The 17,969-nt window shown below is 52.1% G+C and overlaps 1 protein-coding gene and 1 long non-coding RNA gene across 4 annotated transcripts; one reads left to right on the forward strand and one right to left on the reverse strand.

The window, feature by feature from the left end:
* Window positions 1-710: 710 nt before the first annotated feature.
* LOC128110789 (palmitoyltransferase ZDHHC22) lies at window positions 711-11,329 on the reverse strand. Of its 2 annotated transcripts, none has more exons than XM_052738613.1 (3): window positions 11,218-11,329; window positions 8,335-8,880; window positions 711-3,311 (listed from the first exon to the last, which is right to left on the reverse strand). In XM_052738613.1, the coding sequence occupies exons 2-3, from the start codon at window positions 8,858-8,860 to the stop codon at window positions 3,046-3,048; spliced, it is 792 nt and encodes a 263-aa protein (XP_052594573.1). In that variant the 5' UTR covers window positions 8,861-8,880; window positions 11,218-11,329; the 3' UTR covers window positions 711-3,045. The 2 variants fall into 2 exon arrangements, with proteins under 2 accessions (XP_052594573.1, XP_052594572.1); XM_052738612.1 differs by lacking the exon at window positions 11,218-11,329 and adding an exon at window positions 10,606-11,202.
* A 44-nt stretch (window positions 11,330-11,373) lies between these two features.
* LOC128110791 (uncharacterized) lies at window positions 11,374-15,580 on the forward strand. Of its 2 annotated transcripts, XR_008218332.1 has the most exons (3): window positions 11,374-11,490; window positions 13,664-13,895; window positions 14,027-15,580. It is a non-coding gene; the product is annotated as an uncharacterized LOC128110791 (long non-coding RNA). The 2 variants fall into 2 exon arrangements; XR_008218331.1 differs by having other exon boundaries at window positions 13,664-15,580.
* The last annotated feature ends 2,389 nt before the right edge of the window (window positions 15,581-17,969 follow it).

Genomic DNA, 17,969 nt, shown 5'->3' on the forward strand with positions numbered 1-17,969 from the left:
TCTTTCATTCATGGTCTCTGTGGTTCACAGACCCCAGGGCCATATACCTACTACCCCACCAAGGCTGAGAGTCATACTACCACCACACTGCATGGCCCTGACCAGTCACAACAGACATAGGTATGTGTAGAGTGTGGGAGGGGGTTGAAGCAGAGTCCTGGATTAGTGCCAGATTGTTCAGTGAATCTGGGGTCTCTAGGGAGGAACAGGGGTACCAGAAGTGCATCACTCAGGAAATCTTGCTATAGTTTCTTACTCACTGGAACAGAAGTATTCTTTTCTTTTTTTTTTAAAATTATTTTATGTTCATTGGTGTGAAGGTGTCAAACAGATCCCTTGGAACTGGAATTACAGACAGTTGTGAGCTGCCATGTGTGATGGGAATTGAACTCGGGTCTTCTGGAAGAGAAACCAGTGCTCTTAACCACTGAGCAATCTCTCCAGTCCCCAGAAGTTTTTTTTTTTTTTTTTTCTTTCCGACACAGGGTTTCTCTGTGTAGTTTTGGTGTCTGTCCTGGATCTCACTCTGTAGTCCAGGCTGGCCTCGAACTCACAGAGATCCGTCTGGCTCTGCCTCCCGAGTGCTGGGATTAAAGGCGTGCGCCACCACTGCCCCAGCACCCCCCCGGAAGTATTCTCAATCATTGTAAATCAGCATCAGGGACATGCCGTTACTGCAGTCCTGCCACCAACCAGACAGTCAAGTCAAATACAGTTGAAAACCACATATTTTATTGATAGTCTTCATTAACAACAGAGGGCCATGGGCACAAAGGCTACTCACGTAGCACACCTGGCAGGTTCCCCACAGCCACCCCTCAGCGACCAGTGTTTAAGGAGCTAGACACCTGAAGTTCTCCCCTTTTCCTTTCTGGATGTCAGGCTCCATGGACAAAGCAGGGCTGCCTTTCAAGTTTGAACTCTCTAGGGTCAAGAAAGCTCCAAGTCCTGCACTGTCCAGACCCTCTCCCACCCCTTGTTTCCTCATGCTGCTAAGGGGTGGCCAGAATTGTCCGTGAAGACACCTCTCATGGCTCCTCCACCGAGGAAGCCTGGGCTTCCCTTCAACCCTACCACGCATTTTCCCTCCAAGGGGGCCGGGCTTCAAGGACTGCCAAGGTCGTCGTAGAGTGGAATTGTCAGATCGGCATCTGGATTGCCAGTGACTGAGACCCAGCCCACTGTTGGTGCTTGATAAATACAGGCAGGATGAACGGATGGAGGCTGAACAAAGGGGAGGCCCCAAAATAATGGATGCTGGAGGGAGAAGTGTGAGCAGAAAACCCATTACTACATTAGCCCTCTGGAGGGCACCAAAGGAGGGCCTGCATAAAATTGCCCCAGCCTCTGTTCAAGAATCCAGGGTCTTACGGAGCAATGGTTGGGGTCGCTGTGGCTACCCACTGGATACTTCAGGCCAGGTGTGGGCTTCAGCCTCAGTGCCTGTATGAATGTTAGATTGGCCTTGGGGACCAAGTTGGGAGAGGGTTTTTATGTGGCTCCCACTTCTTCATGTGCCCATGGGTCTGTCTGGTCCTCTGGGTCTCAGAATACAAGGCAGTGCCCCCATCTAGAGCTGGTCAGACTGGCAGCAATGGACTGGCAATTGCACCCTCATATTCTGTCACCCCCACCAACCCCTCAGGACTGAGCATGACCTTCAGGCTTTTCTCTCCCTACAGCTGCCCCCACCTGACCCTAACACAGCTACACCTCCCCGTCCTCCAGTGCTAGCCCCTCTCGGCCACTGCTAACATCAGAAAGTCTCCAGATTGGCTGGGTTGGGTGCAGAAAGTCTGTGTTCTGATTTCTAGAGTCTTCCCATGCTCACCCCACCCCCTGCCCCATGACAGCAGGTAACCCCCAGGGGTCTCTAAAGACCTTGCCCATGGACCCAGCAATGGCAAAGAGGACATTAGAATCAGGACTGTAAAGGGATTTCTAAGTTCATCTAGGACTAGATCAAAAGTCTCTTTCATAGTACTCCTGGCAGATAACCGCCTAGATCCTGTTAAAATACTGCCAATGGTCAGTTTGAACACTCCAGGTAGTATTCAAACACCGGATGGCTTTGGTTGCAAGAGAGTCAACCCATTTGCTCTTCCATCCTTCCCCTCCAATATTCACTCTTCCTCTCTGCTCATAACAACAAACACTCCTCACCTCCGCCCCCTTACACACACACACACACACACACACACACACACACACACACACACACACACACACACACACATTACATATGGTATATAAGGCTATATAGAAACACACTTCCCTTGTTTACTTATGGGTAACTCCCCTTTCTCTTTCCTTCTTCCCTTCCCAATATCTAGCAAAAATCTGAGGCTGGAGACCCAAATGACAGAGGAATTCCAGGGAAAAGAAGTATCCAGCTAACTCTTGGGCTGGCTGGGCTGGGGTGGCCAGCTGGGGCAGTCTGGGAAGGGAACAGCGTTAAAGAAAATGCTAGGTCATTGATTGAAGTAAGTGCTTGTGGTCCCCTCGACCTACACACACTGCTGAAGATCCCTTCTAGCGGATGAGTGTGCGTCCCCACCCCTTCCCATTTTCACTAGCGGTTGGTAAAGCTTACTGGACGGTCGTTCATGCTTGTTAACTGTACCATTTACCAGCCTCCAGGGCCTGGGGAGTCTCCCACCCACAACCAGAATGTAGTCTCCACTATCAACACGGAAGAGAAGGACTTTAGCAGAAGCGGTGATGGCCTGAGACACGAGAGTGGATGGGCCAGGCAGGAACCGGGGGAGGGGCTTCTCAGGAGATAACAACGTGGAGCAGAAACACCCTAACAGCTTAGCAGCTACCTACCTGGCTGGCCCGTGGGCAGCCTAGCGGTACCCAGGTGGCCAGTTCCCCTCCATGTCAGAATGCACCTGTTTATAAATCCTCTGAGGGTGGAAGACCTGGGGTGGATATGAGGCCCTTCCTAGGGGAGGGTGTGCTGTGTCACAGGTGGAGACAGGGGTGCTGTGGTCTTACGTTCAGGAGGAACTGAGACACAGAGACGGCAGGCGTACTTGCCCGCTATTTGTCCTGCTGCTTGGAGCTTTCGGTCCCGACATTGAACATGGGGACCAGCAAGCCCAGCAGCCACCTCTTTCCGAAGACCTCCTGTAAGTTCTTGCGCCAGGGCCGGGCTCTCACTGCCACCCCCTTTCGAACCTGGTAGCGGGTCTGCCCCCGGAGAATCAGCAGCAGCTGGTGGCAGCAGAAACCCGCGCAGGCCAGGCCGACGGCAAACCAGAGGTAGAGCATGAGGATGACGAACATGTCAGAACCGAGGACAGCTCCTGTGGGGGGTGGGGGGCGGAGAGAAACACCAGACCGCTTTACACCCAGGCCACGTACCCAGGCGCTCCTCCTCGCTCTGGCCCTTTCTGCTGCGAGGCAAGGGAGAGAGGCTCACGAGCTGGAAGTTTGCGATGTGTAGCAAAATGCAGCCTGTGAGACTGTGGCTGAGTTCCTTGCCCCAAGTTTTCCTTAGTGCTGACGGCTCCTGAGGAGGGGGCAAGAACCGGGGGCCTAGGGGGACGGAGAACAAGCTAAATGGGCTCAGCGAAAAGGGTCCTCAGCATTTCTGGCACAGCCTAGGACGCTGCACATTTCCCTAGAGGCAGAAATGCTCCCCATTTCGCTTTCTGGATTGGAAGTGGGGTGTGGCAGGGTACACATGAAGAGAGAGGAGCGAACTTAGGACCCTAAAGGGGGAGCTGGCGCCTGGGCAGCTGTCTAGACTGCTGTCAGTTCTCCCGGTGAGGCTGGGAGCACTGTCTGGGAGGATCTGGGAAACTGACAGCATGATGGAGGACAGGACCTGGTCATGGGACCAAGTCACAAGCTCAGCTTCAAGGGCAGCGCACAGAGCTGACTTAGAGAACAATTCAGTCATTAATGTTAACAAAAGAAGCAGACACTGGAATACTCGGCCAAAGCAGTCCTGCCTGTCAGTCAACGTCAGCCGGCTAAGGCTCTAACAGGCGCCCCCCCCCCCCCCCCCCCCCCCCGCCAGGCCATCAGTTCAGCACCCTAACACGGGACAGCACCTCCTCTACACCCTTCAAACCCAGCACTCCCTGTGGCTGTTTTTAAACGTCCACTAGTAAGAGGTCTCATGTGTCCTCAGAGTTTGAGGTGGGAGGATTAGTCCATGCTGGATTTGAATCTCCCAGCTGTGTGGACTTGCGCAGGTTTCTTAACCTCTCTGAGTTGTAGGTTGCTTATTGCAAAATGGCTATGATAATGCTTCACAGGTTTAACAGGATTACAGGGGTTGTGAGTTTCCAGTGCTGTGGTTTCTACTCAGTGCTGAATATCAAGGCTCAGAGGAGGAGAACAAGACCCTCCGGCCTTCCCTCACCTTTCCAGGGCTTGGAGTCCGGGCTGGGCTGCAGCTGTGGTAGCTGTAGTAAACATCTACCTTGACATGCTTACAACCACCCTGACATGCTTAGCAGCCAGAGCAGTGGGTTGAGACTAGAACTCAGGGGCCACCCCACCACCACCTTCTCCAGTGAGGCTTGGGTACCTGCTTCAGGGATGTCACTTTACAACCCAGTCTACCCACACACATCTCCCTCGTCTTCCCTTCCCCCAGCACCTCCTTGCCCCAGCCTACCTCTTCCCAGGCTCCAGTTTCCAGACTCCTGAGAAGCAGGCTTCAACACCTGTTAGTCTGATCCATGATGGATTCAGCAGCCAAGATGAATCGATTTGCTGGCTTGCTCATCTGAAGCCTCTTTCCTCAACCCTAGGAGCTTGGGTAGCAGGATTTTCTTTGCAAAGTTAGAGACAGATAGGTCCAGCTGCCCAGAGGACAGAAATCTTGTTCCAGCTGGCATTTAGAGACCCCCCTCCACCATTGTTGGGGGGGCATCAAAGAGACTCAAATGGGGCTGGACCATCCTGTGACCCACTTTTTCCTTGTCAGTACAAATTAGCTTGGGCAGCCATGTGCAGGACAGAGACTCCCGGGGACATGGTGCCCTTCCAGCTTGAGGAATACTGATGTGCAAGCTAGCCCTCAAGCTAGGATGTGAGAGCCTCGGAGCTGTCAAGCTCAGGCCTGCCTTGCAACTCAGCCCCAGGAACAAGCCAGGCAGATGGAAACCATTTCCCATAGGTTTCTAAATCAAGGCATGAGGCAAAGACCTTTCTGCCTTTTGCTGGCCCCATGCAGCAGCCACAAAAGGCTATTCTGGGGAGCTGCTTTCTTTCTTTCTTTCAAAGTGTTTGAAGTTACCAGGCCTGGCTGCTTCAGCGCCTCTAAACTATGTAATAATACTTCCTCTTTCAAAAAAATCACAGAACTTTCTTAAGGGACCTGAAAGATTACATCATCTAATTTCCTCTGTCCTTGCCCTCCTCCCGGCGGCCATCTCTAGCACCCCTGCCAAACCATCCCCCAGCATATTCTGTCATCCATTTGGGCATCCGCAATCCCCCTCCTCAGAAAGAGGCCCATTCAGCAAGGAAGCAAGACTAGACAGGCAGGGTGGCAGAGCAGAGCAAAATGAACCCAGAATCCAAAGCGACATGGCTCAGAAACAAGTTAACCTGGCAGAGCCTTTGGCTCCCCAGCCTTTAAAAAAATAGACTAGCAGTCTCCCAGATTTGGATTGGATGCGATGAGACGCAGCCTTTGGGGCACAAGATAGGTACTCAGTAAGTTCTAGCCATCTTTTTCTCCCACCGGACCTTCTAGTGCTATCTACTAACTCATGCTAATCCAAACGCTGTGGCACATGCTAGATGGTGTCATCTCCATTCTCTAGATAAGAATGGAGCTCAGGGGGACTGGAGAGATGGCTCAGAGGTTAAGAGCACCGACTGCTCTTCCAGAGGTCCTGAGTTCAATTCCCAGCAACCACATGGTGGCTCACAACCATCTGTAATGAGATCTGGTGCCCTTCTCTGTATACATAATAAATAAATAAATCTTTAAAAAAAAAAAAAAAAAAAAAAAAAAGAATGGAGCTCAGAGCCGGGTGGTGGTGGCGCATGCCTTTAATCCCAGCACTCGGGAGGCAGAGGCAGGTGGATCTCTGTGAGTTCGAGGCCAGCCTGGTCTACAAAGCGAGTTCCAGGAAAGGCACCAAAACTACACAGAGAAACCCTGTCTTGAAAAACCAAAAAAAAAAAAGAAAAAAAAAAAAAGAAAAAAAAAAAAAAAAAAAGAATGGGGCTCAGACAGGTGGCATGAAACCAAAGGAAAAAACCTGTTTCAGACTTCCTCAGCTGACCTCTCTTTTACCTTTGGTGTTAGCCGAGGGTCTGGACTCAGTGGTATTTGCATTTTTAGAAACACCCCCCCCCCCCAAAAGGTGGGGGGCTTTCAAGGCCCCCCTCACTGCCATCTCAGGTGCTCATGGCAGGTCTTGACCTCAGGAGTGATTTCTATTCAACAACTGCCTTGGTACACTCTCCTGTCCACCTGTTCTGAGCGGCCAAGAGGGTATGCTCTGGACCATTTGGACCAGGAACTGGAGAAGAGGGATCTCAAAGGAGGGAGCTGAACAGGAAAGTGTACGTGAGTGGAGAGGACCAGGGAAGGATGTGAAGTGTCAGTAAAGGAGGAAGAGGAGGTGGGTCTGGCGATGAGAAGTCTTGAATTCCTTTTTCTAGTGGGCATGGTGAAGGATGGTGAGACTCATTCTAAAGCCAGAACAGATGCCTGGGCCCTGAGGTGGGCATGGGCTGGCTCTTTTCTCCCATCAGATCAAAGCGAGAGGCTTCCTTTCTTCCATATTTCCCAAACCTAGCACATATGGCCAGGCCTCACGCCCAGACTTAAATCCAACCCTTTCAAGGTCCTCCTTCTGGAACCACCCATTTTTATGGTTGTGAGACTACTTGGGAAAAGATGTGTAATCAGGTTCTCTGGCTCTCCTCATCACTCCACCTGCCTGCTCTCACACTCCACCCCCAGCCCACCCACCTACCCTCCCCCATCCTGCTTATTTCAGTCTTGGCAGCCTCTCGTGCCAGCACCAAGATCCAGAAGGCCCCAGAGCTCCAAGTTCTGGGCCCAGCTTCGCCACCAGCCCTCCAGGCATTTCCCGTGGCTGGTGCTCCCTGGGCTGCTGTGTTCCCACTGCCAATTGGCATGCTAGTTCTATGTCTGGGAAGAGCTGGGTTATAGATAAGACAGGGGCTGAAATGAGAGCTCCCCTAGGGTACAGCCAGTTTGTTTTTTTTTTTTCAAATGCCTAGCCCAGCCCAGTCCAGTCTGGTCCAGCACAGTTCAGTCCAGTCCAGGTGCACCAGGACAGTTAAGTTCTCTGTAGAAGCAGCTGTCTTTCTTTGAGCCTAGAAGGTCAAGTCATTGTGTTTGGGACTATGGGAACTGAGGAAGAGCACTGGATTGTGGTTTAAGCACCTGGATACAAGCCAGAGATAACTATTCCAGGGAAGTAAGACGCTAGGCAGGTCATTTAGTTCCAGATAAGACTCAGTTTCTTTATCTGAGAAATGGACCTAAGAACAACAGACACACACCTTTGTGTACACACTACTAATGGTAGAGATCAAATTGGTCAGAATCAAAGGTCAAGGTAAGAAAAGAGTGGAAAGAAATGAAGTAGGGACAAATGCCAAGGCCAGGTAAAATGGACTTGCCACCAGGAGCAGAGTCTCCCAGGGCGTCATGGGATGTTCTTTGAGACATACTATTCAAATTACAGTCCTCATCCCCACGTGAGCACCAGTATGAGGACTCATGCACCTGGCTCCAGCAGGTGTCAGAGCCTTCCAAAGATCCAGATCCTACAGCAGACTGGATCTCTGGAGTGTGGACTTGTAAGCTGTGAAGTGGCTCTGAGCCACTTGTCAATTGCAGAAGAGCCTAGTGGAGTCAAACCTAGTGGGTGGGAGGTTGGAGGTGAGCAGTTAGCCTCCTGCTGAGCACAACCTGAAGTCAAGTGTAGCTGTGGTTGTTCGGTAAAAGCTCCTGAAGGAATGTGGACAGGATTGGGGGTGAGGTGGGGTCCAGGTCAATGGGGAGCATAGCATGAGCTCTGAAGGAGAGTGCCGCTCCTGAGAGGTGTAGAGCTTGGTTGCCATAATTTTATGAGTAACATATAGTATGAGAGATGAGGGGGGTCAAATGTCAGAGGAAATAGAGCATGCCCAGTTAATCTGAATCTCTGATAGATTACAATCTGTTCTCTTGGTGTGCCTCCTGAAATACTGGGGCGTAATTATACCAAACGGCTGGTTATCTGGCGGTTTGAACTGAATAGCCTGTGCTTTTATTTGAAAAAAACTTGGGTTTGGGCTAGGAGGTCTTGTCTGCCAGACCTGCCCAGGCCCACTCACCGGAGAAGAACTGGCTGATTGAAGTGGGCAGGAGCGTGAGGAAGGCCAGGGGATGGGCGAAGGAGATGGAAAGGACAGCTGAGATGTAGGCCACGCCGGCCACCATGGAGTAAAGACAGGCCAGTGAAGTGTAGAGGCAGAACAGGATGAAGTTGCGCATGTTCCTGCTACCGATGCAGTTGCCAGTGAAGAAACAGTGATGGTCGTGCCTCAGCGTGACTCGGGAGCACACTCGGCAGAAGTGGGTGCTGGGTGGTGGGCACTGAGATCGCTGGGATGAGGTTCCCTGGCAGGTACCCAGGTCGTCTGGGGAGTTCTGGATGACCAGGATGTAATTGCCCAGGGCATTGGCTGAGAGGAACAGGAAGAGCGCCCCGTGAAGCACGGCAGGCGAGAAGAGCGGGGTGGCTGTGGGGTCCTCTCGCATGCTGGGCAGGAAGAGGAAGAGCTGCAGGACGAAGGTCACCAGGGAAATGCAAAGGAAGTAGGCGGGGGCCACCACGTTGAGCAGCCGCAGGGCCAGCATCCTCCTCCTCGATTACATTCCTAAGGGGCGCAAGGAGAGAGGAAGCCTTACAGCGTTGTCCAGGGTCATCCTGGTCCTCTTCTCCTTGGTCGAAGGTCCGGAGGGCTGTACACAAATCTCCCAAACTCTGCCCCCTCGGACCACCCTTTCCTAATTTAGGACCAAGCAGGTTAGAAACCCAGAGACCACAGCGGGCCTGCCTCTGGCCAGACCTACTTCGGATAAGAAGTCCCGGTTTCCTTGGAGTCATGGAGGTCAGGCACAGGAGGGAAGGGCCTGTTTGCAGTCTGGAGTGATTGTATGTGGGGGCGGCGTGGGGTTTAGGAGCTGAGGGGTAAAACTGCTACGGTATCACGGTAGTGAAAACCCATTTTTGGGATCTCTAGCTAAGGCTTCTCTAGGAGAAAGAACGATCCAGTGGGGGTGGTGAGACCCGCTCGACTCTTGGAAATCTTGATTCACCCCTCCCCCCAACTCCTGTCTTGAGCAATATTCTGTGACCTCACAGGTTACCCAAGGCTCTCTGGAAGTAGTTGTGCTGTGGATCATGATGTGTGTTCCCTTGCCTGCGACTCTACGTGTTTTCTGTGTGCCTCTGGGTATGTGTGTGTATACCTACCCCCTGCCACCTGGCTTTTTCTTTTCAAAATCAATTAAAAAATCGATACAGTGTTCAGGGGCTGGGGAGGGTGGAGGTATAGCTAGACTGCTTGTGCCAGTGGGTCCTGATCAGTTCATTTCCCAGCCGCTGGTTGCCCTGACTATTTCTATAAAATCTTTGCAAAAGAGTGTTTTCCTCTGAGGCAATGAAATTGAAATCCCCCACTCGCACCCGCCTTTCGCTTTCCTGGCGGGAGAAACCCAAACAATCCCCAAGGCGCCTAAACCCTTTCGATGCCAAGAAGCTCGTCCTGGGTGGACTCGTGGATGGATGCTTGGCAGCATTTCCTGGGTTGACACCCCTACACAGAGCTGAATGCAGCTTCACCTCTTACAGCCGGGGCCTCTGCCCGACTTCGGATACCACGGGGAAATGGGTTCTGTGTGTGGAGGAGAACTTTCCAGTGGTCTAAGTAATCGGCCAGAAGGAGGCACGAGAAAAGTTCTGGGAAGGTGGCTGCACCCAGGATGGATGGATGCCACAGGGCCTGTGTCCAAGCTGTCCCGTCCATCCGGGCTGAGACATTGGTCACCTTGAAATCTTCTTTGCAGGTGACTGTGTTTACCGCTCTGGGGACCTGCAGTCTCTCTGCACAGCTGGGGCGCAGCTCAGGGCACGACTCTGTGATCGCTGGGGCTCAGCGTCCCCATAGCCATGCATCCCCGGAGGCCACGGGGGCGCTGCCCACTTCATAGAGCCCTAGGTACCGGGCTCCGGCGAGGGAAGCAAGTGTCTTCCCGGCGCCAGTCGCCAGGGGGGCGCGGGAGCAGCCTCCAGATGCGCCGCGGCTCTGGGAAGGCGAAGGACAGGGGCTGGGGGAGTGCGGGGCGCCCGGTGGGCAGGCGCAGTCGGGGGACCCTGCGTCCCGCAAAGGCCCGCAGAGAGTGACTGGCGACCCCGAGCGTGGGGAGCTGTCCGCTCAGCACCGGCGTCCGCCCCACCGGCCTCTGAGGGCGGCCCCGGAGCCCTGCGGACCCAGGCAGCACGGGCACCCGCCGGTTCCTCCGCCACTGCCTCCTGGACGCCCGGGCAGCCGCCCCCCGGAGCGGCCGCAGCGCCGCAGAGGACTAGGGAACGAACTCACCGAGCTCGGATCGCGACAGGAAGAGCCCTGGACGCCGCCGGCCTTGGTTATCCCCGAGGCTGCAAAGTTATGGGCTCGCCCGACTGGCTCGCAGCCTCCTCACGCTTCGCTTCGGGGACTGGGCAGGTAGCGGGGGTGTGGGGAGGAGGGAGCGGGCAGCTGCCGCCCTTCTACTTGGGCGCCAGAGAGTGGGGGCCAGGAGGCGGCGGGGATGGCAGCTGGGCACCCCCCAGCTCCGCCACCCCTCCCTCCGCTCCTGGGGGCGGTGCTCTGGCCACTGGCTCAGCACTGAGGACTTGCCCCCCACATCCCCGCCCTTCTCGGCTCCCCCAGGGCGGGTTGTGGCGCCCTGCCCTACTGCAACCCCAGTTCCAACTGGGAGATGGGGATTCAGCCCTGATACAGTAGTTCCAGCCATACCCTGACCTCCCCTCCTCTTCTCTTCCTGTCTACCATCCCTCCCTGCTGTTGGCCAGGACCAAGGAAACCTTGTGTGTGTATTAGGGGGTGAGGGGATGTGGGCTGTAGAGAGCTCTGCTTACCAGGGCAACACCCATGAAAATCAGCATTATCTCAGAAGGTCTGTGAACTGAGGGGTGAGAGCCAACGTACCTGGGTGCCAATATCCACCGTTTAGTATTTGCTGGGCGAGCCTATATTCCAGGGTCTTGTGTAGAATAGAAGATTGAACGACAGTGGCTGTTTGTGTCTTAGGTCATCCATCATTAGCACTACAGATTGGCCCTTTCCTAAGTAACAGGCACTGTGCTGAACCCATGACCTGACAGCAGCATTAATCCTCCAATACGATCCCAGAAGCTTGCTGAGCCCCATTCTAGGGCCAAGAAGGTGATGCTAAGTCACATGCCCAAGGTCATGCAGCAGGTGAGTGGTGGGGCCTGGTTTTGAACCTGGTTCTAGCCCGATGCTCCTGGTTTCAGCCTCTGCCCACTTCAGCATCCCCTGGGACCCGGGGGGTCGGCTTTGGTTTGGGAGAGGGGAGGACAACAGGGCTTTTTCCAGACACAGACTGGGACCTGAGCTTCTCCTGCCCCTGTGTGTCTCCTTCTCATACTGTTTTCATGTGTGTGCCACGAGACAGCGAGAGGGTGGTGACACTAGTGTATGGCATCCGTGTGTGTGTGTGTGTGTGTGTGTGTGTGTGTGTGTGTGTGTGTGTGCATCCATGCATGTAGGGGGAGTCTAAGACCATGAAACACCACAAGAATATCCATGCTTTTCCTAGCCTCAGTCTCCCAAGCTGTCACAGCTCCCAAGGCCTTCCCCACTCCTCTGTGTACAAGCAAACATAATAAATGCTTATTGGCATCTCAACTGGCTGATTAAAACGAGCAATCCTTTGAAGCGAAGGCCATATGCCGATCGGCTTAGCCTCTATTTTTGAATCATCAGACACTGTTTTCTCTGTATTTTATCAGCATACATAAAAATAAAAAAGGGGCCAGGAAGCCTTTTCGTGTTCTAAAAGGATCTTATACACGAGAGGAAGAACAGCATTCCAGGTGGTAGCTCCTGAGAATCTGTTGGCCCAGGACAGACACAAGGAAGCACAAGAGGTCTTTTTCCTTTAAGGGCAGCTTTGAGTCACGGGCTGCCTGGCCCCCTGCACAGGCTCTGCCTGCCTCTCACACAGGCTTGGGATGGAGGGGACCCAAAGGCCTCAGTCTGGGCCATACTGATTGAAAATCTCCATTCCTTAAATACCTTGAGAGTTGGGCATGTTTCTAATTTTATTTTGCATATGGGTGTGTGGGGGGAAGGTGAGTGGTGTGTGTGCTGAATTATCGTGTGAGGGGTAAAGAAGAGGAGCTAGGCAAATGTGGGAAGATGTCAGTAGGGGAAGAGACGAATCAGCCCGGAGGGAGGAGATGGGTGCTACAGACAGGAATGAACAGGAGAATTATTTATTTAGAAGCCAAATTTATCAACAGAAAAGGATGTTAGAGCTGGAGTTCTAAGCCTAGTGTACAGAGCAAGAGGAAGAACAGCCAAGTGCTTTGCCCCGACAAGGCCCCATAGGGAGGTCAACCGGAGACTTCACTTTGATTGTGGCCTTGAGTTAAGCAGATCATACTTCATTGCCACTTACCAGCCATGTGAACTTGAAAAGGTAGTGTAACCTCTCTGCACTCTGCCTTCTCACCCATAAGACGAGAACACTGTCCATATTTGTGACCATGGCAAACAGGATGCTGAGCTGGGGGTACCAGGACCAGAGGGACACTTCAGCACTCTTCTCTCCCATCAGTCCCCTCTCTTTCTTCTAGGCTCTTACCTCTATCTCTTTGTCTTCTTTCTAAAACGAGAACTCCCATCCCATCCTGGATTAGAAATATCAGGGAAGGAGGTGTCTCTGATTTGCCCGGAGTAGACCAGAGCAAGTATTCTGTTTGATGAATCCATACTTGTCTCTCTGGAAAGGAAAAACCTGTATTTTGAGGTTTTGAAATGCCTGGCGAGGACACATTTGCCATTGATCTTCCATTCCGCCACCACCCACCCCGGCGATAGTCCTGTTCTCCTCAAACAGCGTCAGAAAGTAGTTTCTAAACCACATTCTCCATCAGCCTTATCATCTACTCTCATAGCCGAGCTGCAATGGCACCTGCAGGGGCTCCCGAGGGGGCAGGGAATCAGACAAGTATCTGATTGCTGCTGAGCACTCTCCTGGAGATACGTGCTGTAAACCTTTCAATTTAGTGGTATTATCTGAGTGAAATAAACTCCCTTCTGAGTGGCAAACATTCCATTTTACCGCAAAATGTAGTATCCAGAGGAAGAAATTCCATGAAGTGAGCAGGTGCTTCTCCCTGGGGTGACAGACCCCCCCATGTCTGTCAGGCTCCCCCTACCTTTAGAATTGGAGGCTGTTCCTCAATGCAACAAGCTGGGGTAGAGAATGCGGATGGGGGGGATGTTTCATTTTCATGCTTTTAGCGTAGGTAGGTCATGGAGAATGGAAACTGGGGTCTCGAGGTTAACCAATAGTCTGAATTAAGACCGTAATAGATACCCCTACACAGAATGCTCTCTACAGCGGACAGCTAACCACAGCCTTGAGGGACCACAAAGTACTTCCGAGCCTCAGAAGGCTTAATAAGAAGACGCCATCCCTGCCTGCGCAGATTTGGAAACGGTCTTCATGTGATCCTCAGCCAGCCACACACATCGGAATTGGATTATCCCGGAACGTCTACCTGGAGGTGCTACTTTATTTCATCCACATCGCCTCCGTTCTAACAGCAACTGCATTACTTTGCTGTAATAAGGTAGCAGCCCCACAAAATTAAAATCTCATTCCATGGAGTCTCTCAATAGCCCTGTAAGCTAGCTGGGAGGAGAAGCGGTATTAAACCCATTTTTCTTCTGGGAAAGCTGAGGTTCTCGAGTTCTGTTGCAGGCTAACGGCTAAGCCTCACCTGTGTCGGATTCAGCATGTGACTTGAAAACCTAGGCATGGTGATACGTTCCTGTAATCTCAGGACTCGGGGAACAGTAGTAGAAGAATTCAGGACTTCAAGGCATATCCACTTTAGGGCCAGCCTGGGTTGTGTCTGATTGGCTCAAAAACAACAACAACAACAACAACAACAAAACAAACAAACAAACAAACCACCCCCAAACCCCAAAGAACGAGCCAACCAATAAATGCACTTTCCTCAATACATTTTGCTACGCAAAGGTTTCACCAATACTTGTCTTTTCTGGAACGTGACATTTACATAATTGCATAAAGAAAGGAGGTGGGTCATACATATGCTTTCCAGAGTAAGACCTGCCTCATCTCCCCTTATCTGAAACCGCACTGCTCCTTCATCCATGTCCCCCTACCCTGAAGTATGTATCCCCAATACACTGGACACCACTTGACTGTTTGCCCCCCTTTACCAGAATGCCAGCTGCCTGAGAGCAGTGTGTAGACCATGTCAGTCACTCTGTGTCCCCAGTGCCTAGCACAGTGTCAGGTGTGTAGGAAGTGCTCAGTACGCACTAGCTGCCCACGTGAGTGGATGCTAGGGGCACACACACACACACACACACACACACACAAACACACACACACACACACACACACACACACACACACACACGCACACACACACACATTCTTACTCATTGGATGCCCTCAGGTGCTCTGCTATCTGTGGTGCTAGAGGAGGTGGATGCGACAGAGGTGCTCAGCATCCAGGCCCCACATGTCAAGGAAGAAACAACAAGGTCCAGGTGACAGGTAGCCAGCCCTGCGGCTCTCTCTGATGACAGGACACCTCGGGGTGAAAAATCTTTGCTTAGCTTGGGAGAGCCCCTCTTTGCAGGGCTCAGGCCTCAGAAGGATGGAGGCAATCTTTCCCCCAATTAGCCACACTTTGCTGGGACCACTTAGGCAGCCCTGGTAGGGATGCTGATGGCTGGGGACCAGCAAGAAGCTCAGCTCAGAGGTGGGGGTGGTAGCAGGATTAATTGGTCCTTTCATCTCAGAGCATGCAGGAGGTGGGAGAGTTGTGGGGGGAGAGGGAGGCAGAGGGCAGGGCAGAGAAGAGGGGCAAGGAACTGAGTGGAGATGGGGGGGTGGCGAGAGTGTGCTTGTCTGGCACCCCACAGCCAGTGTCTTTATGATGGAGGATGTTCTGGAGGCACAGGGGGAAGTCTTTGGCCTCTGCTGAGAGCCCTCCCGTGCCAGGTGTCCAGGATGGGAAGAAATGAGGCAGAAGGCTGGCATCTCAATTAGGGAAGGAGGGAGGGAAGACTAGAACAGTGAGGTCACTGTAGTGCTCTTAGCTGTTCAGAGGCCTCTTGGATATGCCCCTGTGGCCATAGAGCAGCAGGCAGCACACTCCTCCTATCCCTGATCCCTCCCACCTCACTCTCCTGTCCCAGCAGAGAGCCCAGAGCCCAGGAGAGATGACAAAATGTGGTCTGACAATAAAAGCATCAGCATTTGGTGCTCACTGGCCTGGACTTGAATCCCTTTTTTTTTTTCTTTTAATTTATTTTAATTTATTTTGCAATACAATTCAGTTCTACATATCAGTCACGGATTCCCTTGTTCTCCCCCCCTCCCGTCCCCTTCACCTTCCCCCCAACGCCCCCCCCCCCCCCATTCCCATCTCCTCCAGGGCAAAGCCTTCCCCACAGACTGAGGTCAACCTGGTAGACTCAGTCCAGGTAGGTCTAGTACCCTCCTCCCAGGCCAAGCCAAACAATCCTGCATAGGCCCCAGGTTTCAAACAGCCAACTCATGCAATGAGCACAAGATCTGGTCCCACTGCCTGGATGCCTCCCCAAACAGATCAAGCCAATCAACTGTCTCACCCATTCGGAGGGCCTGATCCAGTGTGGACCCCTCAGCCATTGGTTCATAGTTCATGTGTTTCCATTCATTTGGCTATTTGTCCCTGTGCTTTATCCAACCTTGGTCTCAACAATTCTCGCTCATATAAACCCTCCTCATTCTCGTTGATTGGACTCCCAGAGATCCACCCAGGGCCTAGTCATGGATCTCTGCATCCAGATCCCTCAGTAGTTGGATGAGGTTTCTAGCACAACAATTAGGGTGTTTGGCCATCCCATCACCAGAGTAGGTCAGTTCGGGCTGTCTCTCGACCATTGCCGGCAGTCTGTTGTGTGGGTATCTTTGTGGATTTCTGTGGGCCTCTCTAGCACTTTGCTTCTTCCTGTTCTCATGTGGTCTTCATTTACCATGGTCTCCTATTCCTTGTTCTCCCTCTCTGTTGTTGATCCAGCTGGGATCTCCCGCTCCCCCAAGCTCTCTTTCCCTCGACCCTCGCCTTTCATTACCCCCACTCATGTCCAGGCTGTCCATGTAGATCTCATTCCATTTCTCTGTCATTGGGCGATCCCTGTGTCTTTCTTGGGGTCCTGTTTTCCAGGTAGCCTCCCTGGTGATGTGAGTAGCAGACAATTCATCCTTGTTTCATGTCTAGTATCCTGCTATGAGTGAGTACATACCATGTTTGTCTTTCTGAGTCTGGGTTACCTCACTCAGGATGATTTTTTCTAGATCCATCCATTTGTCTGCAAACCTCATGATGCCATTGTTTTTTTCTGCTGAGTAGTATTCCATTGTGTATATGTACCACATTTTGTTTATCCATTCTTCAGTTGAAGGGCATCTGGGTTGTTTCCATGTTCTGGCTATTACAAACAATGCTGATATGAACATAGCTGAACAAGTGCTCTTATGGTGTGGTTGTCCCTTTATTCTTATTCAGTTATTGTCCAACCTTGGGCGAATTCCTCTGCCTCCCTGAGCCTCCAATTACATCGCCATGAAATGTGAGTCTATCAAGAGTTTCATTCATTGGTTTTTTTTTTATTATTTGTTTATTTATTTATTTTGAGATAGAATCTAACATAGTCCTGGCCTCAAGCTCACTGTCCCTGAAGATGACCATGTCCTGCTGGTCTCCCTGCCTTTACCTTCTGAGTACTGGGGTTCCAGGTAAGTGCCATGGAGCCTGGTGTCTGTGATGTGGGAATCAGACACAGGGCCTCCTGCACACTAGGCAAAGCACTTTTCCAATTAAGCCACATCTCTAGCCACCACCATGAGTTTTAAGCAGCAAAGAAGTCACTTCAGGAATCCCTTCCTTTCTACCTTACATGGCCTCTCGCTTCCTGTCCATGTAGTCCTGTCTGCCTCGGGATGTTTACGCTGGACAACTTTCCTCGGTGTCTTTCTCCTTCTCTTTCTCTCTCTTTTTGAGACAGAGTGTCACTATGTGAAGTTTTAACTGGACCAGAACTCACTCTGTAGACCAGGCTGGCCTCGAACTCACAGAGATCCGCCTGCCTCTGCCTCCCCAGTGCTGGCGTTAAAGGCGTGTGTCACTGTACTGGCTGCTCTATCTTTTGTTTATTGCTTCTTTTTAGCAACAACCTCAATGGCAGGGCCTTCCCTGGCAGCGTTTTTGCGTCTTCTCCCCAAACACAGAGTCTACCTCGGGGTGGGGAGGGGCCCAATAAATATTTGAATGAGGGCTGGAGAGATGGCTCAGCGGTTAAGAGCACCGGCTGCTCTTCCAGAGGTCCTGAGTTCAATTCCCAGCAACCACATGGTGGCTCACAACCATCTGCAATGAGAGCTGGTGCCCTCTTCTGGCCTGAAGGCATACATGCAGGCAGAACACTGTACACATAATAAATTAATCTTTAAAAAATATTTGAATGAGCCGGGCGGTGGTGGCGCACGCCTTTAATCCCAGCACTCGGGAGGCAGAGCCAGGCGGATCTCTGTGAGTTCGAGGCCAGCCTGGGCTACCAAGTGAGTCCCAGGAAAGGCGCAAAACTACACAGAGAAACCCTGTCTCGAAAAACCAAAA

The sequence above is a fragment of the Peromyscus californicus genome, unplaced genomic scaffold (genome assembly GCF_007827085.1).
Source record: "Peromyscus californicus insignis strain IS unplaced genomic scaffold, ASM782708v3 Scaffold_15__1_contigs__length_86483966, whole genome shotgun sequence".
Taxonomy (NCBI): domain Eukaryota; kingdom Metazoa; phylum Chordata; class Mammalia; order Rodentia; family Cricetidae; genus Peromyscus; species Peromyscus californicus.

Excerpts from the sequence above, each read along its gene's own strand:
- LOC128110789 (XM_052738613.1), bottom strand. The coding sequence starts at position 8,860 with ATGCTGGCCCTGCGGCTGCTCAACGTGGTGGCCCCCGCCTACTTCCTT. Across the intron at positions 3,312-8,334 it reads AATCAGCCAGTTCTTCTCCG|GAGCTGTCCTCGGTTCTGAC; the intron begins GTGAGTGGGCCT and ends CACCCCCCACAG.